Here is a 22,278-nt window from a genome sequence, read left to right as displayed (position 1 = left end):
ACTGTAAAGGGAATGAAGATGATTCGAAGAAACAGAAAAATACTCCAAGTTCATGGAATGGAAGAATTAATATTGCTAAAATTGTCATACTACCCAAAGCAATATACAGATTTAATGTGATCCCTTATTAAATTACTCATGACATTTTTCACAAAACTAGAAAAAATAATCCTAAAATCTATGTGGAATCATAAAAGACCCAGAATTGCCAAAGTAATCCTGAGGAAAAAGAACAAAGCAGTACGCATAATCCTCCCTGAATTCAGATAATACTACAAAGCTACAGTAATCAAAACAGCAAGATATTGGCACGATATAGACATTTGGGCCAATGGAACAGACTAAAGAGCCCAGAAATAAACCCACACACCTACAGTCAATTAATCTTCAACAAAGGAGGCAAGAATAAACAATGGAGAAAAGACAGTCTCATCAGCATGTGGTGTTGGGGAAGCTGGACAGCTATGTACAAATCAATGAAGTTAGAACACACCCTCACTCCATGCACAAAATTAAACCCAAAATGGCTTAACAACAAATGTAAGACATGATACCAAAAAACTCCTAGGAGAGAACACAGGCAAAACATTCTCAGAAATAATCATATCAATGTTTTCTTAGGTCAGACTCTCAAGGCAATAGGAACAGAAACAAGAATAAACAAATGAGACCTAATCAAACTTATAAGCTTCTGTACAGCAAAGGAAACAATAAATAAAACAAAAAAAAGAACCTACAGACTGGGGGAAATTTTTGCAAATGATGCACCCAACAAGGGCTTTATTTCCAAAATATACAAACAGCTCACATATTCAACAACAAAAAAATAAACAACCCAATCAAAAAATGGGCAGAAGACCATGTGGTTTTTATTTCTCCAAAGACATACAGAAGGTCAAGAAGCACAGGAAAAGATGCTCAACATTGCTAATTATTAGGGAAATGCAATCAAAACTACACTGAGGAGTTCCCTGAAGGCTTAGCAGGTTAAGGATCTGGCATTGTCACTGGTGTGGCTTGTCATTAGCAGATGCAAACTGATATATATGGAATGGATAAACAACAAGGTCTTAATGTATAGCACAGGGTATTATGATATCCTGTGATAAACCATAATGGAAAAGAATACGAAAAAGAATGTGCCTGGAGTTCCCGTCGTGGCGTAGTGGTTAACGAATCCGACTAGGAACCATGAGGTTGCGGGTTCGGTCCTTGCCCTTGCTCAGTGGGTTAACGATCCGGCGTTGCCATGAGCTGTGGTGTAGGTTGCAGACGCGGCTCGGATCCTGCGTTGCTGTGGCTCTGGCGTAGGCCGGTGGCTACAGCTCCGATTCAATCCCTAGCCTGGGAACCTCCATATGCCACGGGAGCGGCCCAAGAAATAGCAACAACAACAACAACAACTAAAAAAAAAAAAAGACAAAAAGACAAAAAAAAAAAAAAAAAAAAAAAAGAATGTGCCTGCGTGGGTGGGGGGGGGGTGTGTGTGTGTATAAATGAATCGCTTTGCTGTACAACAGAAATTAACACAACACTGTAAATCAACTGTACTTTAATAAAATGTATATATGTGTATATATATATATATATATTTTTTTTTTTTTTTTGCCATTTCTTGGGCCGCTTCCACAGCATATGGAGGTTCCCAGGCTAGGGGTCTAATCGGAGCTGTAGCTGCCAGCTTACACCAGAGCCACAGCAACGGAGGATCCGAGCCGCGTCTGCAACCTATACCACAGCTCACGGCAACGCCGGATCGTTAACCCACTGAGCAAGGGCAGGGACCGAACCCGCAACCTCATGGTTCCTAGTCGGATTTGTTAACCACTGCGCCACGACGGGAATTCCAAATAAATATATTTTTTAAAAACAGCAATGTCTCCAAGGCACTAAAAGATCCCAGAAAAATCCTAAATCATGTTCTGCACATGTTACTTACTATCACATAATAAATTAACTCAAGTATTTCAGAAAAGTATTTCAGTTGAAATGAAAAGATTTTCTGGGTTTCTTTTAGTTAATAAAGAAATTAAAGAAAGCAGCATACTCCATTTCTCAGGAATTTGAATTTTCAAAAACTTTACCGTATATAAACATTTTAAAGACTGATCAATTTTTTTATAATCATATTTAAATAAGAAATAATGTGAGTATAGCTTGGCCACCAGGTTTGAGCGAAGAATAAAATTTAATTCTCTTCATCTTGTTCTTTCATGGTTTATAATTTTTGTATTATTTCCTATATTGAGTAATAATAATACCAAGTTTAAAGAACAACATTAACTTTTTTACTTGACCGCACCCATGGCATATGGAAATTCTCAGGCCAGGGACTGAGTCTGAGCCACAGCTGCAATCGATCCTGCAACTAACCCACTGTACCAGGTAGGGGATCCAACCCATGCTTCCACAGTGACCTGTGCTGCTGCAGTCAAGTCTCAACCCACTGCACCATGGCAGGAACTACCAAGAACAACATTAATTTTTTAATTGATGTGTATAGCAACTTCAGACTTCTTAACATCTCTGAAATCTTATGTAAGAAACTAGAAACAACACTTTGTTTAGATGAAATCTTTTTTTTTTTTGACCGATCGCAATAGACTAAGCACTAAGCTTACTCTAACTTCTGATTCTACAGTAACAGTGAATAATAGAATACCACTTCAACAAGCAACTGCTTCAAAGTATTTTCAAATTACTGCCTGCACAGAAGCAAAAATGATGATAAATAGCATATGGCTTTATTCACCATGGATACAGTTAATGGAAATTCTATTTTTAATCAATATTTATCTTTTGTTTATTCTAATACACCATCAACATATAGATGATATATACAGACACAGCCTTCTTTCCCATATAAAGCAGTAGTACCTCTATTCATCACATTTTAAGATAAAGTGTTTCTTACTTAAGTATGTCTTTTATTTAAGTATGCCTTCAATTTAACAAACATGATTCAAATACAATGAAAAGTAACTAGGTAAACATCAGCTACCACAACAAAACTTGTCAGAGACTTTTTATATGAGGTGTTCTCCTAGGCATCTAAAAGATAAAAGCACACAGGCTAGCATACCAAAAGTACAAGCATTAAAAATATATCTAAATAAATAAATTAAATAAAAACATACCAATTTCTTCAACTTCTTCCAGGAAATCATTATATTCTCTTAGACTAGGAAAGTCTTCTTCTCTTTTATTGTATCTTTAAGAGAAAGAAAAAAACCAACATATTCCATAGGACTTGTTTTCAATATTACCTAACTGGTTTGTTTGCTCTTAGCTAATTCATATATGATACACAAAAAAAGGACAGCTTGCTGTATAAGACAGTTTTCTGGACACCAGGTTTGTAACTAGACCATGATTGTTGTTCCTAAATTCTTATGACTACAGAGGAGTAGAATCAGGAGAGAATGGTACAATACGTAAAATCCTTCTAAGACTTAAAAAGAAATTAGGACACTAAAAAAATAGGAAATGAGCTTTAAGCAAAGTCTATCACTGGAAACTATAATACTGTTTACTTCTAATAAATAGATTCACTAATTTCCAGAAAACTAAAAATTAATTCAAAAGACATTTTCCTTCTTTTCATGACAGGTATAGTCTAAAAAATGCTAGATCAATGAGTTTCCGTCATGGCGCAATAGAAATGAAACTGACCAGGAACCATGAGGTTGCAGGTTCAATCCCTGGCCTCGCTCAATGGGTTAAGGATCTGGTGTTGCTGTGAGCTATAGTGTAGGTTGCAGATGCGGCTCAGATCCTGCATTGCTGTGGCGGTGGTATAGGTCAGTAGCTGTAGCTCCAATTTGACCCCTAGCCTGGGCATCTCTATATACCACAGATGTGGCCATAAACAGCAAAAAAAAAAAAAAAAAAAAAAAAGAATGCTAGATCAAGAAAACTTACAAATATTGCAATACACCTGTGAAGAATTAGAAAAACCACAAGGCTTAATAATAAAACATAAGAATCTAAGAAAGACCATCTCTCAGAAGTAATCTAAAACATAAAAGAGCAGCTTGGGATATTGATAAAGTAACACTGGTTAAGTAACTAGAATTAAGATGTTGCGAAAACACCAGTGACCAAGGTTAAAATGTATAATACTTAGTAGATAGATAGATCTATAAATACATAATTAATTCTTTAAACATACAGAAATAACAAAAGGACATGAAATGGCTTAAAACAAAAGGACATAAAATGAAACCCAAAACTATTAACAAAGAATAAAAAATTATAAGAGGAAAAAAACAGATTAGAAATATATATGCAGAGAGAGAGAGATGTATCAAAATAAACTATAGCTAACCATGATTTTCTCTCACAGCCTTCTAATCTCAGCTTACATATTACCTCCTCAGGCCTTACCAGCTATCACAAACTCACTGCAGCACTCAGTCCTAACTTTGTACCATTTCTTTCAATTTTAATCATATATTTGTTTTGTTTGCCTATTTTATTGTCCATCTCTATGCTATCCAAGCAACTACACTGTAAGCCTTATAAGGCAAGGTTTTTGGCTGTTACACAGAACCTAATATGTATAACACATTTTGCACACAAAAGGTACTTGATACATATTTGCTAATTAAATTAAATAATAAAGCAAATAAATTGTGAAGTCATCAATTAAGAGGATTTACTCTTCTCTAGCAAAGGTCAGATAATTAATATTCCTGAGTGCTCTAAGAATTTATTAAATTTTTACTGTTGAACAAAAAGATGAATTTATAGTTATTCACTTGCCAAACTGTTCACATTTCTACAAGCAAATAATTATATCAATTACTGAAATACTTGTTAAGTCTTTGTGAACTGAATCATGCAAACATTTATACTTACATCTTTAGCACTTTTTTCCGAATCTCAACTTCCTTGTCAACAGTAGGATCTTCAAAGAGTTGTACCCTGAAGTTGCTCTTTCTAAGTGGAGTGCCACACTCAGGACAGTTTCCAGCTCCTCTCACAAAAAGCAAATCCACACAACTTTCACACCTGTAAGAGAAATACAACATAACTTTTATGTAATCAAATCTGCAACACATCTGTATACAGTTTGCCTTTTTCAGTTTGATGTTTATTTGGGTGGGGGTTTTTTGGTGGGACCAAGGCAGGGCAGGAAAATTAATCAATGCCACTTAAAATCTTACTTAAAACCTTTGGTTTTGAAAAAGTTCATTTCATTTGGAGCCTATTTTAGACTTACGTATCCCAAGGGATGCCAATCTAGTTTTACAAATTAAATCTATAATTTTTTAAAAACTGACTTGGAACCTAGGAAGACTCAGAAAGCAGGATATGGAGAAGTCAAAGAGGCATGTAAAAGAGCAGTCGAGGGTCACCTCCATTCTCAGTCCATAATCATCCTTAGACTTGGCAGGGGCCCACACTTTACAGTGTGGCATACCATAACCACTTAAAACAAAGGCGCTTTTTTTCTGCCTTTTTTTTTTCCCTTTTAGCTTTGTAATTTTTTTCTCTAAGTTTTTTAAAAGTTCAGTAAGCAACGAAGTGTAAATTATTCAAAAGGGAGATGTGCAAGCTGAAGAAGCCCAACCCCAATCCAGGCCAGAGGATAAAGAATTGAGAATGCCCCAGTATATGCAGAGAAAGGAGAAAATCACCACCACTTCAGCACTCAGAAATCCTAAAAAGAGTGGCTCCTTATAAAAATTTTGGTCAATTAAATCTGGCTGCCCTAAATCCACCAAAGTGATTGTCCAGGCAAGTCAAGTTTCCTAAATGCCGGCATCCCCTCTTTCCTCTCTTCTTTGGTAGTACAATTTGGGCAAGAGCTCAGAACTTCTTTATAGTCTTGAGTCACGAAACAAAGGTACTATCAAGGTAAACCTCTCTGGACGAGATTCTCTGTACAGAACAGGACTGGTTTGTATACTGCTTTTTATGGGTCTAGGCACCAATCACTCCTGCCCTGCCCCAACAGATCCATGCTACTAATGTGACTAGCAAGGAGAAAGGCTAACTAGGAGAAAAAAGCAACTGCTTTAGCTTCTGCGTCTTAAGGATGTAGGCTTCTGGGAATTCAGGATTCAGCATTGGTACAAAGGCTGCACAAAAGATATAGCTTGAATGACAAGTTCTAAATATTTAAACACTTAGATATGTAGTCTCCCAGCTAGAATACTGTTCAACTCTGTATATGTTAGGGCCACAATAATCCTAGTCACTCCTTCCTTAACACTAATTGAAATTATTTATTTCTTTATATGTTGATTTTCTGTAACCTTCATTAGGATAGAGGACAGGAAATTGGCCTATCTTGTTCTACATCACCAAAAAAACTTTTTTAATTTAAAAAAAAAAAACAGGGAAAAAGAAACTCTAATAAATAAGGGAAAAGTTGATTTCTTCCAAGTAAGTGGCTGACTTATGGACTAAGCTAAATGAGAAGAATGATACAGAGAAATAAGAATATTTAAGGTTGGTAATTAATAAAATACTAACATTGAACTTTGCATTATTTCTGTATTAACAGTGCTATCAAGAAGCTCAAAAACCATTCCCAGTTAAAGGAACAGGAGAATTCACCTGAGGTAGCAAACAATGAAAGAGACTTCTGCAGTCTGATAGACATTGAGTTCAAAAGGGAGGTAGTGAAAATACTGAAGGAATTAAGGCTGAATATGAACAAATTAAGAATGGAGATAAAAAGTAATGCAGATTCCTTTAGAAAGCAGGAAAATAGAAAAATTAAAAAATTCATTTGCAGAGATGCAAATTGAGCAAAAAAGCACTAAAGAGTAGAATGAATAATACAGAGGAACGAATTAGTGACTTGGAAGATAGAATAATGGAAATCACCCAATTAGGACAGAAGACAGAAAACCAAATGAAAAAACATGGAAACAATATAAGAGATCTATGGAATAATATAAAGCAGGCCAATCTAAGCATAATAGGAATTCCAAAAGGAGAAGAAAAAGAAAAGGGGATTGAAAATATATTAAAAAAAAAAAGAAAATATATTTAAAGAAATTATGGCTGAGGAGTTCCCGTTGTGGCTCAGTGATTAACGAATCCGACTAGGAACCATGAGGTTGCGGGTTTGATCCCTGCCCTTGCTCAGTGGGTTAAGGACCTGGCGTTGCTGTGGTGTAGGTTGCAGATGCGGCTCAGATCCTGCGTTGCTGTGGCTCTGGCGTAAGCCGGCGGCTATAGCTTCAATTCTACCCCCAGCCTGGGAACCCCCATATGCCACGGGAGCGGCCCTAGAAAAGGCAAAAAGGCAAGAAATAAATAAATAAATAAATATATACACACACATATATATATATATACACACACACACATATATATATACACACACATATATATACACACACACACACACACACACATATATATACACACACACATATATATATATATTTAAAGAAATTATGGCTGAGGAGTTCCCGTCATGGCTTAGTGGTTAACAAATCGACTAAGAACCATGAGGTTGCAGGTTCGATCCCTGGCCTTGCTCAGTGGGTTAAGGATCCGGCGTTGTCGTGAGCTGTGGTGTAGGTTGCAGATGCGGCTCGGATCCCATGTTGCTGTGGCTCTGGCATAGGCCAGTGGCTAAAGCTCCGATTCACCCCTAGCCTGGGAACCTCCATATGCCACAGAAGCGGCCCTAAAAATGGCATAAAGAAAAAAAGAAATTATGGCTGTAAACATTCCAAATCTAAAGGAGATTGATATCAAGATTCAGGAAAGCATAGAGGGCCCCAAACAAGTTGAACCCAAATAGGCCCACACCAAGAGATATTAATAAAAATGGGAAAAGTTAAAGACAAGAAGAGGATTCTAAAATCAGCAAAAGGGAGTTCCCGTCATAGCACAGTAGAAACGAATCCAACTAGGAACCATGATGTTGTGGGCCTGATCCCTGACCTCGATTGGTGGGTTAAGGACCCAGTGTTGCTGTAAGCTGTGCTGTAAGTCACAGACGCAGCTTGGATCCTGCATTGCTGTGGCTCTGGTGTAGGCCGTAGGCCAGCAGCAACATCTCCGATTAGACCCCTAGCCTGGGTATTGCCATATGCCACGGGTGTGGCCCTAAAAGGACAAAAAAAAAATGAAATAAATAAATAAATAAATAATGTCAAAAGAGAAAAACTAAGCATTAATTATAAGGGAATTACCATAAGGCTATCAGCTGACTTCTCTACAGAACCACTACAGGCCAAAAGAGAGTGGTAAGATATATTTAAAGTTCTGAAAGGAAAAAATTCGCAACCTAGAATACTCTATCCAGCAAGAATATCATTTAAAATACAAGGGGAAATAAAGAATTTCTCCAACAAACAGAAGCTAAAAGAGTAGAGCAATACTAAACCCATTCTAAAAGAAATACTGAAAAGGCTTCTTTAAGTAAAAAAGAAGTAAGAAGAAAAAGGATGGAGGAAACCACAATTGGAAAGCAATCACCTAAATAAGCCAGTATATACATCTAAAAGAGGAAAAAAAACAAAACTACTGTAAAAGCAATGATTAAACACAAGAAACAGCAAAAGGATATTCATGAAGATGTTAAAAAAGGACTATAAGATCATAGAATGTGGGGAAGGAAAGTAAGAAAATATAGATTCTTTTTTTTTTTTTTTTAATGTGTTTGAGCCTATATTACTATTAGGCTAAAGCAAGCAAATACAAGAAGGGGTTAACATACTTGAAAAACAGGGTAACCAAAAATCAAAACCAAACATTACATTCACAAAAACCTTTGTACTCATGCATAAAATAAATAGAAATCACCCAACCAAAAAAAGAAAAGAAGAAAGGAGAAAAATAGAATCAACTGGAAAACAAGGTTTAAAATAGCAATAAATACATATCTATCAATAATGGGTCAATGGTGTGAATGCTCCAATCAAAAGACACAGAGTGGCAGACTGGATAAAAAACAAAAACCTACAATCTAAAAGATACTCACCTTAGAGCAAAGGACACATATAGATTGAAAGTGAGAGAATGGGAAAAAATATTTCATGCCAATGGACAAGACAGGAAAGCAGGAGTTTCAATCCTCATATCAGACAAAATAGACTTTAAAATGAAGGCCCTAAAGCAAGACAAAGAAGGACACTCTAATGGTAAAAAGATCCATTCAAGAAGAGGATATTACATTCGTCAATATATATGTCCCTAATATAGGAGCACCCAGATACCTACAACAATTACTAATAGATGTAAAAGAAATTGATGGGAAAACAGTAAGAGTAGGAGACTTTAAAACCCCACTCACATCAATGGACAGACCCTCTAGACAGAAAATCAATACAGCAACAAAGATCTTAAATGACACACTAGACAAATTAGACTTAATTGACATTTTCAGGACATTACATCCAAAACATTCAGAATATACACTCTTCTCAAGTACACAGGGAACATTCTCAAGGATTGATCACATACTGGGACACAAAGCTAACCCTAACAAATTTAAGAATATAAAAATTATATCAATATCTTCTCTGACCACAATGGCATGAAAGTAGAAATCAACCACAAGCAAATAAATGAGAAAAAATTAACTATATAGAAACTAAACAACATGCTACTAAAAAACCAATCAATGAGGAAGTCAAGGAGGAAATTTAAAAAATACCTCAAAACAAATGATAATGGAGAAACAACCATTCAAAATCTATGAGATGTTGCAAAAGCACTGCTGGGAAGGAAATTCACAATAATACAGGCCTTCCTCAAAAAAAAAAAGGAAACATCTCAAATCAAGAACTTAACCCATCGCCTGAATGAATTGGGAAAAGAAGACAAATGAAACCTTAGGTCAGCAGAAGGAAGGAAATCATAAACATCAGAGAGAAAATCAATAAAATAGAGATTCAAAAAACAATAGAAAAAAATCAATAAAACTAAGAGCTGCTTCTTTGAAAAAGTAAACAAAATTGACAAACCTCTCGCCACACTCACAAGGAAGAGCAGAGAAAAAACCCAAAGAAACAAAATAAGAAATGAAAAAGGAAAATCACAACAGGTACTGCAGACATACAAAAAAAAAAAAAAAAAAAAAAAAAAACCCATAAGAGAATACTATGAACAATTGCATGCCAACAAATTTGACAACCTAGACGAAATGGATAACTTTCTAGAATCTTACAGCCCACCAAAACGGAATCAAGAAGAAACAGATCAACTGAACAGACCGATCACTGGAAATGAAATTGATTATGTCATAAGAACACTCGCTACAAATAAAAGTCCAGGACCAGATGGCTTCACAAGCGAATTCTACCAAACATACAAAGAGGAACTTATACCCACCCAATAAACTTTTCCAAAAGGCTGAAGGAGAAGGAACACTCCCAAAGACATCTGGTGTTAGACATCACCCTAATACCAAAACCAGACAAAGATAACCACAAAAAAAGAAAACTATAGGCCAGTATCTCTGATGAATTCAGACACGAAAATTCTCAACAAAATTTCAGCTAACCGAATCCAACAATGACAACAACAACAAAAAAATAAAACACCACAACCAAGTGGGATTCATCCCAGGTGCACAAGAATGGTTCAACGTACCCAAATCAATCAGCATCATACATCACATTGACAAAAGAAAAGTCAAAAACCACATGATCATCTCAATAGATGCAGAATAGGCATTTGACAAAGTCCAACATCCATTCATGATAAAAACTCTTACCAAAGTGGGTGTAGAGGGAACATACCTTAACAGAATAAAAGCCATTTATGACAAACCCACAACCAATATAATACTCTACGGAGAAAAGCTGAAAGCCTTCCCACTAAAATCTGGAACAAGACAAGGATGCCCACTCTCACCACTGTTATTCAACATAGTATTGGAAGTCCTGGCCACAGCAATCGGACAAACAAAAGAAATAAAAGGTACCCAAATTGGAAGAGAAGAGGTAAAACTGTCACTGTATGCAGATGACATGATACTATACATAGAAAACCATAAAGACTCAACCCAAAAACTACTCGAACTGACCAACAAATTCAGCAAAGCAGCAGCATAAAAGATTAATGACATTCAGAAATCAATTACATTTCTGCATACTAACAATATTAGAAAAGCAATACAAAAATACAATACCTTGTAAAATCACACCCCCCCCAAAAAAAAAAATCAAAATAACTGGGAGTAAACCTGACCAAGGAGGCAAAAGACTTAGATGCTGAGAACTATAAAACGTTAATCAAGGAAATTAAAGAGGATGCAAAGAAATGGAAAGATATTCCATGCTCCTGGGTTGGAAAAATTAACATTGTAAAAATGGCCTTACTACCCAAAGCAATCTACAGATTCAATGCAATCCCTATCAAATTACCCATGACATTTTTCACAGAACTACAACAAACAATCAAAAAATTTATACGGAACCACAAAAGACCCAGGATTGCCAAAGCAATCCTGAGGAACAAAAACCAAGCAGGAGGCATAACTCTCCCAGACTTCAGGCAATACTACAGAGCCACAGGCATCAGGACAGTGTGGTACTGGTACCAAAACAGACATTACAGACCAATGGAACAGAATAGAGAACCCAGAAATAAACCCAGACGCCTATGGTCAATTAATCTTCGACAAAGAATATAAAATGGGAAAAAGACACTCTTTTCAGCAGGTGGTCCTGGGAAAACTGGACAGCCACATGCAAAGCAATGAAACTGGAACACAGCCTCACACCATGCACAAAAACAAACTCAAAATGGCTTAAAGACATAAATGTAAGACAAGACACCATCAAACACCTAGAAGAGAACATGGGCAAAACATTCTCTGACATCAACCTTGCAAATGCTTTCTCAGGTCAGTCTCCCAAAGCAACAGAAATAAAAGCAAAAATAAACCAATGGGACCTAATCAAACTGACAAGCTTTTGCACAGCAAAGGAAACCATAAAAATAAAATAAAATAAAATAAAATAAAAGACAACTTACAGAATGGGAGAAAATAGTTTCAAATGATACAGCTGACAAGGGCTTAATCTCTAAAATTATACAACTCAACGGCAAAAACACCAACAACCCAACGGAAAAATAGGCAAAAGACCTGAATAGACATTTTTCCAAGAAGATACACAGATGGCCTTGAACATGCACATGAAACAATGCTCAACATCACTGATTATTACAGCAATGCAAATCAAAATTACCATGAGGTACCACCTCACACCAGCCAGAATGGCCATCATTAACAAGTCAAGGCCCTCATTAATAAGTCCACAAATAACAAATGCTGGAGAGGGTGTAGAGAAAAGGAAATCCTCCTGCACTACTGGAGGAAATGTAAGCTGGCACAACCGCTATGGAAAACCGTACGGAGGTACCTCAGAAAACTATACATAGAACTACCATATGACCCAGCCATCCCGCTCTTAGGCATATACCTGGACAAAACTTTCCTTGAAAAAGACACATGCACCCGCATAATTCCTTGCAGCACTATTCACAAGAGGCAAGACATGGAAACAACCCAAATGTCCATCGATAGATGACCAGATTAGGGAGATGTGGTATATGTACACGATGGAATACTACTCAGCCACAAAAAAAAACAAAATAATGCCATTTGCAGCAACATGGATGGAACTAGAGACTCTCATACTACATGAATGAACTAAGTCAGAAAGAGAAAGACAAATACCATATGATTTCACTTATACTGGAATCTAAGATAGGGCACAAACAAACCTTTCCAAAGAAAAGAAAAATATGGACGTGGAGAACAGACTTGTGGTTGCCAAGAGGGAGGGGAAGGGAGTGGGATGGACTAGGAACTTGGGATTAACAGATGCAAACCATAGCCTTTGGAATGGATAAGCAATGGGATCCTGCCTATAGCCCTGGGAACTACGTCTGGTCACTTGTGATGGAGCGTGATAATGTGAGAAAAAAGAATGTATACATGTATGTGTGACCGGGTCACCTTGCTGGGCAGCAGAAAATTGATGGAACACTGTAAATCAGCTATAATGGAAAAAATAAAAATCATTATTAAAAAACAAAAAACAGGAGTTCCCGTCGTGGCGCAGTGGTTAACAAATCCGACTAGGAACCATGAGGTTGCGGGTTCGGTCCCTGCCCTTGCTCAGTGGGTTAACGATCCGGCGTTGCCGTGAGCTGTGGTGTAGGTTGCAGACGCGGCTCGGATCCCGTTTTGCTGTGGCTCTGGTGTAGGCCTGTGGCTACAGCTCCAATTCGACCCCTAGCCTGGGAACCTCCATATGCCACGGGAGCGGCCCAAAGAAATAGCAAAAAGACAAAAAAAAAAAAAAAAAAAAAAAAAACAGTGCCATCAAAAGATAAAGGGAGGGGAGTTCCCATCTGCCTTAGTGGGTTAAGGACCTGTCATAGTATCCATGAGGATGCAGGTCTGATCCCTGGTCTTGCTTAATAGATTAAGAATCTGGTGTTGCCACAACCTGCAGAGTAGATCACAGATGCGTCTCAGATCTGGAACTGCTATGGCTGTAGCATTGGCCAGCAGCTACAGTTCCAATTTGACCCCTAGCCTGAGAACTCCCATGTGCCTCAGGTGCAGCCTTCAAAAAATAATAATAAATTTTTAAAAAATAAAGGGAGGGATTTCCCATTATGGCTTAGTGGGTTAAGGACCTGACATTGTTTCTATGAGGATGCAGGTTCAATCCCTGGCCTCACTCAGTGGGTTAAAGATCTGGAGTTGTTGGAAGCCATGGCATAGGTCGCAAATGCAGCTCGGATACTATGTTGCCAAAGCTGTGATGTAGGCTGCAGCTGTAGCTCCCATTGGACCCCTTGCCCAGAAACTGCCACATGCCACAGGTGTGGCCCTAAAAAGAATGAATGAATGAATGAACAAATGAATAAATAAATAAATAAATAGGAAAAGTCCCTAAAAGAGAGAATAGAGATCATAGTTTTCATTATTCAAGATCAATAAAACCCCAGAGAATTCACTTGAGATTATGGGAAAAATGGGAGTAGTGCATTTTTCCTAATATTTGTGAGTAGAGGAAGTTAAATCCAACTAGAGAAGTTGAAAATAAGCAAACATTACAACTACACTAAGTTGTTTATAAGCAATGAGGCATCAGAAATACTCAAAACTATCAAGCCACAAATAATAATCTATATTTCAAGGTCTTGGAGAGTATAGTCAGTTGATAATTCAGTTAACAAGGTAATACAGGGAGTTCCCACTGTGGCTCAGCCAAAACAAACCCGACTGTTATTTATGAGGATGTGGGTTTGATACCTAGCCTCACTCAGTGGGTTAAGGATCTGGCGTTGCCATGAGCTGTGGTGTAGGTCACAGACACGGCTTGGATCTGTCGTTGCTATGGCTGTGGTATAGGCAGCCAACTGTAGCTCCAATTCAACCTCTAGCCTGGGAACTTCCATATGCCGCACATACAGCCATTTAAAAAAAAAAAAAAAAGATAATACAGAATACCTTAGTATTTCTAAAAGTCATATTGTGGACCTTCCATTGTGGTGCAGCAGAAACAAATCCAACTAGCATCGATGAGGACATGGCTTCAATCCCTGGCCTCACTCAGTGAATTAAGGAACCAGTATTGCCATGAGCTGTGGTGTAGGTCACAGACACTGCTCCAATAGGCCGGCAGCTGTAGCTCTCATTGGACCACTAGCCTGGGAACGCATATGCTCTGGGTGCAGCCCTAAAAAGCAAAAACAAACAAACAAAAACCTTATTCTCAGATTAGACTATAGCCCCAATACTCCTGAGCTCCAGACACGAGCTTTACTACCTAATTAAGAACCACTCAGATCTCTAGAGTCAACTAAAATATAACAATCTGAAACAGAATTCTTGATTCTTTCATCCTGCTCTACCTGCTCCTCCCCCAACTATTTCTACTTCAGTAGATGTCAACACCATCTATCTAGCTCCTCAATCCAAAAACCTGGAAGCCATCCTTGATTTCTCTCTTCCCAGTTTCTCACATCTATTTTGTATCATGACCAACTGACTCCACACCAAAAATACATGCTAAAATACATCCACTTTTGGCCATCTCCACTGCTACGAGCTCCTGTCCTCCCACCTGTTCTCCTTACATCTACTGTTGCCCCCAATCCACACTCACCTCCTCTCCCCAAATGTATTCTCTATAGAACAGCCCAAATAATCTCTTTAAATTAGAAACTGGCTCATTTCAATCTCTTGTTCATTACCCAACAGTGTCTCATGTTAAAAAGCATAAATAAAAATGTGTTACCAGAGCCTTGAAGATCCTACATGATCTGACCCCAGCCTAATTCTCCAGCTTCGTATCCCACCAATTTATTCCTGTCTTCTTTCTGTTCTTCCAACAAGCAAAGTCATTCAAGTTTCAGGGCAACTACATTTGTCTTCTCTCTACAACAGAAACTCTCTTTTCCCTAATCTTCCTTTGGCTATCTCTTCTCAGCATTCAAGTCTCAAACCAAACGTCATCTGGTCTTTGTCCTTAAGAAGTTGACATTTTAGGAGGATGGGATTAAGATGGCTGAATGGAAGGACTGGAACTCAATTTCTCTCCTAAAAACAATAAAATTCACAAATAAAGGCTGAGCAATCTTCATCCAAGTGAACCAAAAACCTTAAAAAAGATACCCTTCTCCAGAAGAAAAAGAGGAGGCCACATCAAGAGGTAGGAGGGGCGATTTCACGATATAAACAACCACATACATCCCGAATGGAAAGCCCCACAGACTGGAAATTAACTAGTTCACAGAGACTCACCTACAGGAGTGAGAGTTCTGAGACCCACATCAAACTCTCTCGAGTGGGGATCTGGCACGGGAAGAAAGAGCCCCGGAGCATCTGGCATTGAAGGCCAGTGGGGCTTGTGCACAGGAGCTCCATGGGACTGGGGGAAACAGAGGCCCCATTCTTAATAGGCGCACACAGACTTTCACGTGCACTGGGTCCCAGGGCAAAGCAAAGTCTCCATAGGAATCTGGGTCAAACCTGACTGCAGTTTTGGAGGACCTCCTGGGACAACAGGGGTGAATGTGGATTGTTGTGAGGGAAGGACATTGAAAGCAAAGCTCTCGGGAATATTCAGCAGCTGCCTTTCTCTGGAGGTGGCCATTTTGGAAAAATCTGGCCCCACCCATCAGCACTGAGAAGCCCCAGGGCAAACAACAATCCAGATGGGATCACAGCCTCGCTCCTCAGTAAACAGGCTACCTAAGGAGCCCTTAGGCACACAGCTACCTCTAATCCTATTCAGAGACTAAGCCCCACCCACCACAGGGATTAGGATCGGCTCCACCTACCAGTGGCCAGGCATCAGCCCCTCCCACCAGGAAGCCTACAGCAAGCCCCCATACTGACTTCAGCCACTGGGGGGCAGACACTAGAAGTAAGAGAGGCTACAACTCTATTATCTGTAAAAAGGTCACCACACCAAAAAAACCTATAAAAATGAAAAGACAGAGAACTATAACTCAGATGAGGGAGGAAGGAAAAACCCTAGAAAATTAACTAAGTGATGAAATTCTCAGCCTCCAGGAAAAAGAGTTTAGACTGTTGATGCTGAAGAAGATGCAAGACATTGGAAATAAACTGGAGGCAAAGATGGATAACTTACAGGAAACACTGACCAAAGAGATACAAGATACAAAACTTAAACAAGAAGAGATGCAAAATACAATAACTGAAATAAAATATTCACTAGAAGCAGCCAATAGCAGAGTACAGGAGGCAGAAGAACGAATAAGTGAGGTGGAGGACAGATTAGTAGAAATTATGGGTGTGGAACAGAAAAGAGAAAAAAGATTGAAAACAAATGAAGAGAGTCTCAGAGAACTCTGGGACAATGTGAAATGCACCAACATCCGTATTATAGAGGTGCCAGAAGGAGAAGAGAGAGAGGAGACAGAAAAAATATTCCAAGAGATAATACCCGAAAACTTCCCTAACATGGGAAAGGAACCCTCCACTCAAATCCAGGAAGCACAATGAGTACCATATAAAATAAACCCTAGGAGGAACACCCCGAGACACATACTAATCAAACTGATCAAAATTAAAGACAAAGAGAAAATCTTGAAAGCAGCTAGGGAAAAGAAACAAATAACATACAAGGGAACCCCAATAAGGTTATCGGCAGATTTTTCACCAGAAGATCTGCCGGCCAGAGAGGAGTGGCATGATATACTTAACGTGATGAAAGGAAAAAACCTCCAAAGAAGATTACTTTACCCAGGAAGGCTCTCATTCAGATTTGAAGGAGAAATCAAAAGCTTCGCAGATAAGCAAAAGTTGAGAGAACTCAGCAACACTAAACCAGACTTTCAACAAATACTAAAGGAACTTCTCTAGGTAGAAGAGAAAAGACCACAACCAGAAACAAAAACTTCACAAATGACAAGGCTCACCAGTAAAGGTATATATACAATAAAGATACGAAATCATCCATGCACAATTATACCACCAAACTCAGAAATCATGAGAAGAGGTGGGTACAAATGGAGGACACCAGAGACGAATTTGCAATTAAGAGAAAAAAAACTTAAAACAATCCCATATGCATATAGACTTATATCAAAACTTCAGAGTAACTGCAAACCAAAAATCTACAATTGATACACAAATAAAGAACAATCAACTCAAATACAAAAACCAGAAGAGGAGAGAACAAGAGACAAAGAAAAGAAAAAAGAGCAACAAAAACAAATCCAAAGCAATCAATAAAATGGCAATAAAAACATACATATCAATAATTACCTTAAATGTTAATGGACTAAACACCCCAACCTAAAGACATAGACTGGCTGAAGAGATACAAAAACAAAACCCATGTATATACTGTCTTCGAGAGACGCACTTCACCTCTAGAGACACATACAAATTCAAAGTGAGAGGATGGAAGAAAATATTTCATGCAAACAAGGATCAAAAGAAAGCTGGAGTACCAATACTCATATCAGACAAAATGGACTTTAAAATGAGGAATATTTTGGAATTCCCGTTGTGGCTCAGTGGTTAACAAATCTGACTAGGAACCATGAGGTTGCGGGTTCAATCCCTGGCCTTGCTCAGTGGGTTACGAATCCAAGGTTGCCGTGAGCTGTGGTATAGGTCACAGACGCGGCTCGGATCCCGAGTTGCTGTGGCTCTGGCGTAGGCCGGTGGCTACACCTCCGATTAGACCCCTAGCCTGGGAACCTCCATATGCTGCGGGAGCGGCCCAAGAAATAGCAACAACAACAACAACAACAAAGACAAAAAAAACAAAAAACAAAAAAAAAGGAGAAATTGACAACAACACAATCATAGTAGGGGACTTTAACACCCCATTTACAGCAATGGACAGATAAACCACACAGAAAATCAATAAGGAAACACAGGCCTGAATGAAGTATTAAACCAGATGGACTTAATAGATATTTATAGGACATTCCATCCAAAAGCAACAGAATACACATTCTTCTCAAGTGCACATGGAACATTCTCTAAGATTGACCATATCCTAGGCTACAAATCCAACCTTGGTCACTTTAAGAAAACTGAAATCATATGAAGCAGCTTTTCCGACCACAATGCTATACAACTGGAAATCAACAACAAGAAAAAAACTGCAAAAAACACAAACACGTGGCGACTCAACAACTTGCTACTAAACAACCAATGGATCACTGAAGAAATCAAAGAGGAAATTAAAAAATACCTAGAAGCAAATGACAACGAAGATACAACACTCCAAAACCTATGGGATGCACCAAAAGCCGTTCTAAGAGGAAAGTTTATAGCAATACAAGCCCACATCAGGAAACAAGAAAAAGCCCAAATAAACAAGCTAACATTACATCTAAAGCAGCTAGAGAGAAGAACAGACAAGACCTAAAGTTAATAGAAGGAAGGAAATCATAAAGATCAGAGCAGAAATCAATGAATAGAAACGAAGAAAACCATAGAAAAGATCAATGAAACAAAAAGCTGGTTCTTTGAAAAGATCAACAAAATTGATAAACCCCTAGCCAGACTTATCAAGCAAAAAAGAGAAGACTCAAATAAAATTAGAAATGAAAAAGGAGAATTAACAACAGATCACAGAAATACAAAGGATCATAAGAGACTACTATACGCAACTATATGCCAATAAAATGCAAAACGCAGAAGTAATGGACAAATTCTTAGAAAAGTACAATCTTCCAAGACTAAACCAAGGAGAAATAGAAAAGATGAATGGACCCATCACAAGAACTGAAATTGAAACTGTGATGAAAAACTTTCAACAAACAAAAGTCCAGGACCAGACCGCTTCACAGGCAAATTCTATCAAACATTTAAAGAGCTAACACCGCTCCTTCTGAAACTATTTCAAAAAATTGCAGAAGAAGGGATACTCCCAAACTCATTCTATGAGGCCACCGTCACCCTGGTACCAAAACCAGACAAAGACTCCACAAAAAAAGAAAACTACAGGCCAATATCACTGGTGAACATCAATGCAAAAATCCTCAACAAAATACTAGCAAACCGCATCCAACAATACATTAAAAGGATTGTACATCATGATCAAGTGGGATTTATCCCAGGGATGCAAGGGTTCTTCAACATCCGCAAATCCATCAGTGTGATACACCACATTAACAAACTGAAGAATAAAAACCATATGATCCTCTCAATAGATGCAGAAAAAGCCTTTGACAAAATCCAACACCCATTTCTGATAAAAACCCTCCAGAAAGTGGGCATAACGGGAACCTACCTCAACATGATAAAGGCCATACATGACAAACCCACAGCAAACATCATTCTCAATGGTGAAAAGCTGAAAGAATTCCCGCTGAGATCAGGAACAAGACAAGGATGTCCGCTCTCGCCACTACTCTTCAACATAGTTTTGGAAGTCCTAGCCACGGCAATCAGAGAAGTAAAAGAAATTAAAGGAATCCAAACTGGAAAGGAAGAAGTAAAACTATCACTATTTGTAGATGACAGGATACTATACCAAGAAGAATCCTAAAGACTCTTAACAGAAAACTGTTAGAGCTCATCCATGAATTTGGCAAAGTCGCAGGATACAAAATCAATACACAGAAATCAACGGCATTTCTATACACTAACAATGAAAAAGCAGAAAAGGAAATTAGGGAAGCAATCCCGTTTACCATCGCATCCAAAAGAATAAAACACCTAGGAGTAAACCTACTTAAAGAGTCAAACGATCTGTACTCTGAAAACCATAAGACACTGATGAAAGACATCAAAGATGACACAAATAGTTGGAAAGATATACCATGCTCGTGGATTGGAAGAGTTAATATTATCAAAATGACTATACCACCTAAGGCAATCTACAGATTCAATGCAATCCCTATCAAATTACCAAGGACATTTTTCACAGAACTTGAACAAAATATTTTAAAGTTTGCTTGGAAGCACAAAAGACCCAGAATAGCCAAAGACATCCCGAAAAAGAAAAATGGAGCTGGAGGAATCTAGCTCCCGGACTTCAGACTATACTACAAAGCAATAATCATCAAAACGATATGTACTGGCACAAAGACAGAAATATAGATCAGTGGAACAGGATAGAAAGCCCAGAATTCAACCCACGCACCTACAGCCAACTCATCTATGACAAACGAGGCAAGACTATACAATGGAGAAAGGACAGCTTGTTCAATAAGTGGTGCTGGGAAAACTGGACAGCCACATGGAAAAGAATGAAATGAGAACACTCCCTAACACCATACACAAAAATAAACTCCAAATGGATTAAAGACCTAGATATAAGACCAGACACTATCAAACTCCTACAGGAAAACATAGGCCAAACACTCTCTGACATAAACGACAGCAACATCTTCTCAGATCCACCTATCAGAGTATTGACAATAAAAACAAAAATAAACAAATGGGACCTACTCAAACTTCAAAGTTTCTGCACAGCAAAGGAAACCCTAAACAACACAAAAAGACAACCCACAGAATGCGAGAAAATCTTTGCAAGTGAATCAACTGACAAGGGATTAATCTCCAAAATTTATAAACACCTTCTGCAGCTCCATACCAAAAAAACAAACAACCCCATCAAAACATGGGCAGAAGATCTAAACAGACAGTTCTCCAAAGACGACATACAGATGGCCAAGAAACACATGAAAAGATGTTCTACATCACTCATTATCAGAGAAATGCAAATCAAAACCACTATGAGGTACCACCTTACACCAGCCACAATCGCCATCATCAAAATGTCTACAAACAAGAAGTGCTGGAGAGGGTGTGGAGAAAAAGGAACCCTAGTACACTCTTGGTAGGATTGTAAAGTGGTGCAACCACTGTGGAAAACAGGATGGAGATGCCTCAGATAACTAAACATAGAACTACCATTTGACCCAGCAATCCCACTCCTGGGCATCTATCCAGCAAAAACCATGACTCGCAAAGACACATGTACTCCAATGTTCACTGCAGCACTCTTTTCAATAGCCAAGACATGGAAACACCTTAAATGTCCATCGACAGAGGAGTGGATCCAGAAGATGTGGTACATATACACAATGGAATATTACTCAGCCATTAAAAGGAACGAAATACCAGCATTTTTAGCAACATGGATGGACCTAGAAATTAGCATGCTAAGTGAGGTCAGCCATACAATGAGAAACCAACATCAAATGCTTTCACTGACATGTGGAATCTGAAAAAAGGACAGACTGAACTTCTTTGCAGAACAGATGCTCACAGACACTGAAAAACTTACGGTCTCCGGAGGAGACATTTGGGAGGTAGGGGGATGTGCTTGGGTTGTGGGATGGAAATCCTGTGAAATTGGATTGTTATGATCATTATACAACTACAGATGTGATAAATTCATTTGAGTAATAAAAAAATTAAAAATTTAAAAAATTTAAAAAACCAAATGTCATCTGTTCACAAAGACTCTCACTGAAGAATTGTCCCTATTCCTACCTAAGGTTAAGTCCTTCATTTGTGCCATAAAATAATCAAAATTCTTGTTAGAAATTGATTTCTCCATCTTTTAAAAGAGCTTATCCATTGATAATGTCTCCTCTTTAGAGATATCTTCTTTACCACATCTGCAAGACATCTGAAAGCTTAAGTACCCAGAGTTATATCCTGAGCACTCTTCTCCCTCCCAAAATGATCACATCTAGTACAAATGGCTTTAACTGTGATTCTCAGAACTGATTTCAGGTGTTCTATGAATTACCTTCTTCAGTGATATAAACAACCTACATTAGCAGCATTTTTCTACAATTCTTGCTCTGACTTCCTGAATGTAG

The 22,278-nt window shown here is 38.2% G+C and overlaps 1 protein-coding gene across 2 annotated transcripts in view; it reads right to left on the bottom strand.

Moving 5' to 3' along the window:
* Positions 1–22,278, bottom strand: part of MNAT1 (MNAT1 component of CDK activating kinase) — a 209,936-nt gene that overhangs the window by 148,651 nt on the left and 39,007 nt on the right. For both annotated transcript variants that reach the window (XM_021064673.2, NM_001166316.1), the window contains 2 exon segments: positions 4,861–5,013; positions 3,138–3,211 (listed from right to left, as the gene is read on the bottom strand). In XM_021064673.2, coding sequence (XP_020920332.1) covers positions 3,138–3,211; positions 4,861–5,013 — 227 coding nt within the window.

This window comes from Sus scrofa, chromosome 1 (genome assembly GCF_054392235.1).
Source record: "Sus scrofa isolate SSC_HxYL_T2T_F1_AM1 chromosome 1, Sscrofa_HxYL_maternal_Yorkshire_Landrace_v2.0, whole genome shotgun sequence".
NCBI lineage: Eukaryota > Metazoa > Chordata > Mammalia > Artiodactyla > Suidae > Sus > Sus scrofa.
Note: the sequence above shows the minus strand (reverse complement) of the source record. Positions and strands in the feature narration are given on the sequence as shown.